The 10,674-nt window shown below is 46.5% G+C and overlaps 1 protein-coding gene across 1 annotated transcript; it reads right to left on the bottom strand.

The window, feature by feature from the left end:
* Positions 1-364: 364 nt before the first annotated feature.
* PGRMC1 (progesterone receptor membrane component 1) lies at positions 365-8,790 on the bottom strand. Its single transcript, XM_061408497.1, has 3 exons — positions 8,353-8,790; positions 4,330-4,485; positions 365-1,665 (listed from the first exon to the last, which is right to left on the bottom strand). The coding sequence occupies exons 1-3, from the start codon at positions 8,675-8,677 to the stop codon at positions 1,562-1,564; spliced, it is 585 nt and encodes a 194-aa protein (XP_061264481.1). The 5' UTR covers positions 8,678-8,790; the 3' UTR covers positions 365-1,561.
* Positions 8,791-10,674: the final 1,884 nt, after the last annotated feature.

Here is a 10,674-nt window from a genome sequence, read left to right as displayed (position 1 = left end):
TGAAGTGAATCAACTTTGTGACCATAAGGTTCCTGAACACTTTCCTAATCCCATGATACGTAAAGCAAAAACAAAACCTGCCTTGGCACTCAGTAAGTCTTCACTAGAGTTACTCCTTAGTAAACTTGCTATAATTCAAGGCAGAAGTCTGCCTCTGAGTTTATTAAATTCCGACAAAAAAGTAAATTCGATTCACTATTTTAACAGGATAAGCTGGTACTTGGTTTTTGGTGTGCAGCCTCTGTGAAGTTGTACCCCTTTCCTTGTCTCTCTTGGAAGACAAAAAACATCACTCAGAAGTGAAACTCTTGAATCTGCTTCCTCAGATTAAAGTTTAAAAGAAATAAGGCAATCCACCACACTGTACTGGGTAAAACCATTTTATTAACTGACCAAAGCACTTCATTTTGTTTTCTGATTTGAGGTAAAACCATTAAACACAGTTCACAAGAAAATACAATGACTATTCAACTACAATTACAAGAGTTTGAAACCTCACTAGTTATTCATATAATACTTTTACAAAGTCATACAACTGTACAGTCTACTTAAGCTAAGTTTATTGTTAACCAAGACCAATATCAAAGACCAAGACACTTGACTACAACTCTTGCAGTGGCTATAGTTTTGTAACAACAGAAGAATAACTGTTAGGTTATGAATACACTTTAAAAACCACTTGGCCAGTAATGTGTACGGTTTCCTCATTCTTCAGGGGTGTGTGTGAAGGCTCTTAGAGAACAATCTGCTCCTGTCCTACACGGTCCCCTCGCATGTCCAATCATGTGAAATAACCAAGAACACAGGGGTGGGGAAAATAGTCCTACAATCTTATTCATGTATTTTTGGTTTTTAGGCAAGCCAGCTGATTTTCGCCAAAGCTTGCTTTGGAATGTTGAGATCCTATTTTCAGGCTCATTGGAGATTACTGTTAAGTAAGGGCATCTGAGTGTTCCAAAGAGCACAGGACAATGATGCTGTCCCCAAACAGAAAAGTAGGTTACCTGTGATTGAGTCCAGCTTTGAGATTTCATTTTGTACTGGACTGCTCTCTTTAATTAATACCAAAGCCTTTGGGACACTGCAGATTTGCTTTAGAGGTAGAGAAAACAGAAATCACGCAGTTAGGTCAATCGAGAAATAAAGGATTTTCTATCTTTAGAGAATATCATGACTCAAAGTCCATTCTTTGTTTCTTGACGCTTGAAGGACTTCACACATTTAACCTTTAAACCTGTTTGGGGGGAATACTCATGTCTTACCTGTCTCTCAGGAAATACAAGTTCCAATTCAGCCTGCACTGACTACAAATAGAAGAAAAACCATAATAACATTTGTCTTACAGCACTGCAGTTCACTTTCTGGATTTGTGACACACAAACATATCATGCATTCTAAGACAGAGTTAGCTTTATCAGTGTCACTAGTGATGTTAATTAAAAAAATGTACAGCAAGTTCAAAACTTTTCTAAATATTGAAATCACCATGTTTTAAAGACAGACTGGAATGTTACAAATGATTCTGCAAAATACAAAAATAGATATGCTTCCGCTGAAGGCCTTAATCATTCTTCCGAGTGCTCTCATCTTTTGGCTCCTCCTCGTCTGAGTACACGGTGGGCTCCTCCCCGTCCTTCAGCAGTTTGCCCACATGATGGTACTTGACTGGAAGAAAAGAAGATGACACAACTGGTCATTCTCACGCTTTGGAGAAAACCACTATCATATTTCGTTTGAAAGCGCTTACGAGAGGCCTACAAGCAACACAAAAACATGCTGGGATTCTTCAAGGCAGTTTACACCACAGTCCCAGCCAAGTCCCAGGGAGGTAGTTGTGTTCAGCAGATAGAAGTATAGAATGGGGAGTGATGCCTGACGATGTGTGTGCAAGGTAATGTCAAAGTGGTTTGTTTGTGTGTAGGGGAATGTTCAGCAGAGCAAGGGCTTGGTATGAGTTAGTTGGAAGGGTTGCAGGACACTTCGTGGGAGAGAGATATGCTTTGGAAGATGTGTAGAAGGACTTGGGGAAGGAGGGGTTTCCACAAAGTGCCAACGCCATTCACAAAGGCATTCAGGTGAGACCAAACATATCTGGGGAGCAATAAAGGGACCGACTTGGCAGGAGACCGGGAGCAGCGTCAGCCAAACAGGGTGGGAAAATCTTATGAAAGATGTGGAAAGGCAGCCTGAGGCGTCTGAACTTATCCCAGATGGCAAAGGGCACCGAAAGTGCACAGCAAAGGAATGACAAGGTGAAATAGCGCTATGGTAACAACGGTTCCACTGTGTATAGAGGGCGGGCGAGTTAGTCAGGAGAGTCCAGGGACAGGGTGACTAGGGGGCCAGCGGGCAGATCCTCACGGGGAGAAACGTGAGCCGGGAGGAAGGCAGTGTCCATGGGGCTGGAAAGGGAAGGATATGAGACCCATTAAAGGCAACTGGAGACAGGAGTTACGGAAGTGAACGCTGGAGACTCCGTGCACCAAAATGGGGACTTTGTGACCAGAGACTGACAACAGGGACTGGAGAAGTGCAATTAGTGTTGGCAAGATGCAGGTCTCAGTAAACGTTTGAGACAGAAGGTTCAGTGGAATGGTGGGGGCAGAAACCATATTGTAGAGAGCAAGGAGGGATGGAACAGTGGTTAGGGACAGCCATGATCACTAGATGCTTGTCTGACAGAGGAAGGAATGATAATAGTCTCGGAGGATAAAGGGGAGAGCAGGAGACAGAATTTTCCCTCAACTTGGGGAAAAAAAGCTAGACGTGGTTAAAGGCAGTGGTAAAGGAAACAGGAGAACACTGGAGATTTTGGAGAATGCAGGTTCAAGAGAGTAACCAGAATGTAAGAGACTCGAGGAGGGACGGAGTCAGCAGATGACCACCATATTGGCTGTATTATCGGGCCAAGTTAGTGTAGGGTTAATTATCACAGTGTCAGAGGTCAAGAGAACTCCTCTTCTGAATATGGGTAGGAATTAAAGGAGTAACCAACCTGTTTAATCAGGTAAACTGGAGCTACTTTGCTGTGAAATAATAGTCAGGAACAATTAGAACTTGCCTATTTGAACATATTATAAAGGTCCCTAGGGTGCTTGTGACTGTACAAGACAAATAAAAGCTGGGTGGCACCTGAGAAACCTGCCTTAAGGGGGAACCATGCCAGTTTTGAGTGTAGCTCAAGTGTCACGACAGTATTTGGGACTAGCCTTAGTTTAAGGGGTTGGGGGAACCATGGTTTTTTACCCCACTGATGAAATTAAGTCCTATAAAATAGAGCTATGTAAATTATGAATTACAACTCATTGGTTTCATATAGAACAATCTATTGTTACAAAGGCATCCTGAAGATGCAAAAAATGAGGGACTGTTAGATAGTTGAATTATGTTTTCAGAGTACAAAGACTTGCCTCTGGACTTGAAAGTTATACTTAGTTGACTTGGGATCCAAACTCTAAAGGCAGAGTTATACCTGGCTAATTATTAATCCAGAACTCTCTCTGAGGTCAGCATTACTCTCAAAACAGTTGAATTTAGCAAAAAAAAAAAAAAATTATAGAGAACAGTAAATAGAAAATGACATTTACAATGAAAAATGACCCTCAAGGAAATGGTCACTATCTTAACATACTGTTTCAAAGCTTGGAAAGATTATTCTTCAAATTCTTAGCAGGGAAATATTGCTAAAGAGATCATTAAACACTTGGGTTGGACAAAAGCCAATTTCGCAATTCTTAGATTTCAACTTGACCTCCATCCTTACTTCCCCCCAAAGCCCTTGGTCCATAGCATAAGCCAGGAAACAAGTGTCTCCTTTCTGCTTTCTTTTTAAAAAACGTAGACACCATTGTTGCTGGGCAGATTATAAGCATCATTTGTAGATGAGGCCTATAGTTAGGCTCAATTAGATTCAAAGAGAAGCTGTTTTGTATAATACAAGTCTCTCATTCTTTAACAGCAATGTGGGCTGCTTTTAAACAGCAAGTTCTACAAGTAAGGGCTTATGAAAATCCTTCTGTAGCCAAGATGGCCACTCTCCTTTCCCCTGCACACCAAATCCTAGTGGGAAAATCTATGCAAACCTCAGAAATTTCAAAAACAGAAACCCAGGTTTCCACAGAGAACTAGCTAGCTATTGGGATGCAGTCATGGCAAGTGACTCAGCACTGCTACAATTACTTCAAGCCATGAACTTGATCTGTCCAAGATTCAGGAGCCTATCAAAATGCTCTGCAGTTGCAGGCTGCTTAGTAATAACTATTGTACTGCTGTGAATCCCATTATTGGTAGAAATCTGACCCTGGCAAAATAAAAAAAAAACCCACTTACAAGTGAACTGAGAGTCCCAGTCACTCAGGGTCTCCTGCTGGGCAGGAGTGAGGTCGGAAAGGTCATCGTACTCATCCTTCAGCGCTTCCTTATCCAGGCAAAAGGTGGCAAGGCCTCTGGATGCATCTCTTCCAGCAAAGACTCCATACGGCCCCTCTTTAAAAACAAAACCAAACCAAAGACCAATTGTCTATTAGACAGTCAATTTCTCTGTGGCTCACACACAGGAAATGGCTTCCTTACCAATGAGCATGGAGAGCCCATTTTTGAATATCAAATTCCATTTGGAAACCTTAAGTGATTGACGTGGATCCTTTGATTATTACCTAGTGAATACTGAACGACCTGTTGTCATTAAACTTTTAAATACCTAAATCAAAATGCTATACTGAAGAGTTGGACACTACTGAGCGACTTCACTTTCACTTTTCACTTTCATGCATTGAGAAGGAAATGGCAACCCACTCCAGTGTTCTTGCCTGGAGAATCCCAGGGATGGGGGAACCTGGTGGGCTGCCGTCTATGGGGTCACAGAGTCGGACACAACTGAAGCGACTTAGCAGCAGGAGCAGCAGCAGCAGCATTTCTTGTGATTGCAAATAGCTAATAAAAAAGCCATAAATGATTATCTCCTGGGGGGAGGGTGTTAGTAGGGAATGATCCAAGATATAGTTCATGGATCAGAATTTAACTTCTGGACATTGAACCTAGAACCTGGCTCTGTTCTAGGGACTGGGGTTGCACCAGTGAAAGTTATGGTTTCTGAAGATAAGAAACGTGCGTGCGTGCTAAGTCAGTCAGTCATGTCCAACTCTGTGCGACCCTATGGACTGCAGCTTGCCAGGCTCCTCTGTCCATGGAATTCTCCAGGCAAGAATACTGGAGTGTGTTGCCATGCCCTCCTCCAGGAAATCTTCCTGACCCAGGGATTGAACCCACATCTCTTATGCCTCCTGCATTGGCAGGTGGGTTCTTTACCACTAGCGCCACCTGGGAAAATAAGAAACACTAGAGTGTAAACAGAAACATTTTACACATGTATGCTGATGCAATTTAATGAGCCAAGAGTGTCTCATAGAGATCTTTGGTTGTGAGACTAGACTGTGTTGAACATTAATGTATGGCCTCTGCAGGAGAAATCATTTTATGAGTATCAGTGGTTTAGAAATCTATCCACAGGTTACATAATCTTCACTGTCAGTAAAGAAGGCATGGAATCAGGTCTGTCAGCTGTTTTGGGTGGGTTTGAAGACTCTGAAAATTCTATAAAATATCTGACTGCTATTATACATAATGATACTAAATTTTTGTCTAAGAGAGCAGTGAATCATTCTGTATGTACTTCAAGTGGGTTTTTCGACTTATTTTAATATTGGACCAGTAAATGAAAAGAATCCAGTGTACTTTAAACAATGTGTTGTTTCCCCAAAGGTAGATCAAGTAGCAAGTCAGATATGAAGAAGTTTGCAGGTAACTACCATACCAAGTGGGCTTCCCTGGTGGCTCAGAGGTTAAAGAGTCTGCCCGCAATGTGGGAGACCCGGGTTTGATCCCTGGGTTGGGAAGATCCCCTGGAGAAGGAAATGGCTACCCACTCCAGTATTCTTGCCTGGAGAATCCCACGGACGGAGGAGCCTGGTGGGCTACAGTCCACGGGGTCGCAAAGAGTTGGACACGACTGAGTGACTTCACTTTCTGACTTCACTTTCACCATACCAAGTATGAGAACAGATCACATTTCAATATGGCCTGAAACCTCAATCTACTAGGACACTTTTATTTTTACAAATTAGACGAAATTTATGATCAACTTTTAAAGGCACATAAGATTCCGAAGAAAAATGGTTGTTTTTCATCACCATTACATACTGCCATTTCCACTAGAGAAGGTAAACAGGCCAAGTGGATGGGTTTGGACCTCACCATTTTAGAACTTATGGTTACAGAATACTGAAAACACTCTGAGGGGAGCATTAAAAATCTTTGGAGAATATATACATCATCCACCAGAATATACAGTCACCAGAATGTACGCTCCATGAGCAGAGATGTAGGCCTGTTTTGTTCACTACTATATTCCCAGCACCCACAAAGGTGCCATGCATACAACATCACTAAAAATACTGAATCATTTTCAGGAATCCTTTATAACACAAAGTGTAATTGCCACGTGATGTTACAGATGCATGGACTCATGCAGGTAGACTGAGATCTCACAACGGGCCATCTCTAGCACTTTAAAGAGGGACAACTAAGGCCTGGAGAGAACAATGCTTTGCCCCAGGTCACACAGGTGGTGAGTGACCCAACAAGGCAGAGAACCCAGGCTGCCTGACTCCCAGTTTCAAGCTCTGTACACAGGCCTACCTTCCTCTCAATGACTTTGCAAACTACAATTATATGGTGAAGCTCCAGGCACGTTTCAACTGCTTTATGGGGTGGCTTGGTTGTAACAGACATTTACATGATTATGTTTACTGATAAAGCCTTCAGGTGCACCACTGTAAGTGACAAATAATATAGGTACGGTTTTCAAATTATTTTGACAGTTACATGTTTATAGGAAGTAGGTCTTCTAAATCCTCCCCAAGGAGAAACTGTGGCGTGGGAGAGTGCTTTAGTACATCTGATGTTGATGAGTTGGAGGGGCAAAGTAAAACAAACCAGGAGTGGGGATGAAGGCAGATTGCTGCCTTCTTCGCTCTCCCTCCTCTCCCCGAACCCCCTGATTTTAGACGCATCCATACTGGAGGAGCTAAAACCCCTTCTTCCTCTGATCCAAACATGCTCTAAAGCAGAACTTTCCCAACCTGGAGACTCCTCGAATTTGCCTGGGGGTGGGCGTATTAAAATGCAGATTTCTGGATCACCCCTCTCCCCCACTCTTGGGGGAGATTAGGCCGGGAATCTGTATTGTACCTCAAGTGCATCAGGTGATTCTGTTCTGCAACCAAGCCTGGAGAAGCCTCATTTCTAAGGCCTACCAAGCCTGTCCCTCTGCAACAGCTCCTCAGTCAAGCAGCCCTCGTTTCCCCTCTGGTTGGCTTTTCCACGAAACCCCACACCCAGCAGCCTCCGTAGCCCTACCCCTTTTGTTTCTCAGGATCCTCCCACTTCTCCCTCCCTCCATTTTTTTTTTTTTTTGGCTTCTAGTTCCTTCTCTCCTGTTATGGAGTGTAATCCTGTATTACCTTCTGGTCTTGCCACATTCCTATCGACCACTACATTCAGCCTTCTACATCCAGCTCCCTTCCCCCTATGGAGCCTCCCCTGTTCACCTCCCAGCTTTCCCCGTCTGCCACACACATACCAAACACATGCCACTCACATACCTGACACATGCCACATTGCTAGCACACGCGTGCGCGCGCACGCACACACACAAGCCTGACATGCCACATACGCATCACACAGAGCACACACACATCACTCACTGCCACGCACAGTGCTCCAACCTGCTGCTAATCTCGTTTCCCATTTCCTTCTCCCACACCTCCCCGTTCCTCATGGCTACTCCTGGGGTCATCGGCCTTCCCGGCCCCTCCAAGGCTAGACCTCCCGACCCCCTCTCGCCCTCCCTCCCATCATGTTTCCCTCGAGACACTCTCATTTCCTTTCCCCAGACCGACATCATCCCCTCCTTCCAGGAACCCTCGAACCCGATACCTTCCAAACTCCTCCAACACTGCGCTCTGCTGTGCCACCCCCCACCACCCTCAGCCTTCCAGACTGACGATCTCACCCCCCCATCCACCCCCGGCTTAAGCATTTCAGTCTTCTTCCTCCACCCCACGCCGGGGCTGGCGGTGCGGACCGGGAATCTGCGATCCCACTGGCTCGCAGCCTTTCCAGGGTGCCTCTGGCCCCCTGCCCGCCCGGGGAGCCTCCCTGCCCCGCCCTCCCAGGCTGGACACCATTCCAGCCCCTCCCCGGGCGCCCCGCTCCCTCCTCGCCCCTCCGGGACCCAGCCCCGTGCTGGGGCCCCTTCTTTTGTCTTTGCGACCCCCCGGCCAGCCGCCGTACCAGGCCCGTAGAACTTGCGGCCTTTGGTTACGTCGAACACCTTGCCATTGATGGCCATGAGTATACGCGGGTCCTGTACGCCGTCGAAGCGCCGCAGCTCGGCAGGGGTGAAGTCGCGCCGCTTAAGGCGGGGCAGCGGGGGCGGCTCGTCGTCGTCGCTATCGCTGGCCGCCGGCTGGTCCCCGCGCACGATCTTGTAGAGCAGAAAGATGCAAAGGCCAAGGAGCAGCAGGTTGAGCGGCGACGTGAAAATCTCTTGCAGCAGCCCGCCGCTCTCGAGCTCGCTCGTGTCTGCGCCGGTCGCCGCCACATCCTCGGCAGCCATGATCGCTGGAGCAAAGGTTGGGCCGGGATAGGCAGGGATCCGGAACTTGCTTTCTCCTCCCTCTCCGCGAGCTACTGGAGCGCGGGGCCCGGCTGACCAAGACTAGCCAGCGGAGGAGGTGGAGCCAGGCGGGGCGGAGTCGGAGGCGGACGGGCGGGGCCTTTCAGCCCCGCCTCCCCGCGGCCGCCGAGGCTCCCGGCGCGACTCAGTCAGGCCCCGCCCAGCTCAGGCCCCCAGACCTGGCCTCTGTTTGGTGGTGGCTCCCCTCCCCCAGCCGGATCCTACCTCCTCCGCCGCGGGGATTGCGGAACACACCCCTCAGCAGTACCTGCAGGGCCTGGTCGCAGCCTCACGCCATCCCCACGCCAGCCTCTAGCTAACTGCGACGCATCACGCAGCCCTCCTCCTTACCCCCAGTTGTTCATCACACACCTACCCGCTTGGCTTTGCCGGGCTCTGTGTAAGGTCTTCTCAGCCACCTGATGCGAACCAAACACTAACTCCATTTCTCCTGCTTTAACCTTCTCCCAGCCTTCCATTCAGGAGACTCATCTTTCCCCGGCCAACCCTCGGGATCACGAGGCTCTCTTAGGAGACAAGAAACTGACTCCTTAAACTCCTTTCCCACCCTAGCTGCTAGAGACTCAGACTAACCATTCTCACCTGGCTCCCCTGGGCAGCCTTTCTCCAGTCCTCCTCCCACCAGATTTTGTGGGGCAGACACCCCTCGGGGATAGGTCAAATCAGTGCCTGGGCCTCATCTGATAACTCCCCCAGTGTCTGGTGAAACAGATCAGATCGTTTGATCTGCTTTGGGTTCGTTTTTGGAACACTAAATCCTTTTTGCAATCACTGATTTGCTCAATCCCAGGGCATCAGCGGGCAAGACTCTGTTGCGCTTTTTTTGGTTGTTGTTATTGTTTGTTTGGTTTGGTTTTTTGGCTCAGAATAATCACCAAAGTTTCTTTGTTTGGCAGCGTTCTTCTATTTGAAGTTGGTCGAGCTATCCTTGGCAGTCACAATAACCCTGTGCTAGAGCCCAGATGAAGGTGGGAGTTTGGAAGGATCCTAGATTTGGGCCGTTGTTTCCTTGGTATTTCATCCGGCCTTTGATGTGCTAACCAGCTGCACAGGAGCAGCCTCATGGAGGAAGCACTGTCTGTACCCTTCAGAGTCTTAATGTGGCTGCCCTCTTTATGGTGGCAGGGGGAGGGGAGCGGAAGAAAGGGTAGAGAGAAGGGGAAAAAATAATTAAAGCCAAGCCACGTACACATCTGCAACCCAGAGCAGTACTTTTCCATCAAGAGTTCTGTTTGCTGGCACAAAATTTACTCCCCCTCCCAACACGCAGGAGACTGGAGAGATTTGGCTTCTTACCTCAGAATTCTAAAAATTTCTGGCACAAACTGCTTCCATCCCTGCCCCCCCCCCATCTTCTTAAATCCTTTGTGTGTGTGCTCAGCCGCTCAGTCTTGTCCGACTCTTCCTGACCCCATGGACTATAGCCCACCAGGCTCTTCTGTCCATGGAATTTTCCAGGGAAGAATCCTGGAGTGGGTTGCCATTTCCTTCTCCATAAATCATGCAAAAGTGCATATGAACTGAACAGTCTTTAAGTCGGGCCCACACACTTTTATTCACAGATCTAAATTTAGGATTAGCTGAAATGGCCTTTCCAGATCTTTTGTCAAACCTCTTCAATTTAATCAGGGAAAGCAGGCTCAAACTGGGGGCACTGGGCTGTATTTAGAATCAGATTGTCTCTAAAAAAAAAAAAACAAAAAAATCTGTGTATGGCCAAGACAGTTAACAAAAACAAAAAAGTTGTGAAATATATTTACATTTGCGACTAATATGACAGACAAAAGATTCATATCTTTTAAGAGCTTATTTTGATTGACAAGAAAACTGTAAGAGACTAGTTAGTGAATGGGCAAAAATCAAAATAGAGAGTTCACAGAAGAAGGAATACCAGTGGTGAATAAGCATATGAAAAA

Source organism: Bos javanicus, chromosome X (genome assembly GCF_032452875.1).
Source record: "Bos javanicus breed banteng chromosome X, ARS-OSU_banteng_1.0, whole genome shotgun sequence".
Taxonomy (NCBI): domain Eukaryota; kingdom Metazoa; phylum Chordata; class Mammalia; order Artiodactyla; family Bovidae; genus Bos; species Bos javanicus.
Note: the sequence above shows the minus strand (reverse complement) of the source record. Positions and strands in the feature narration are given on the sequence as shown.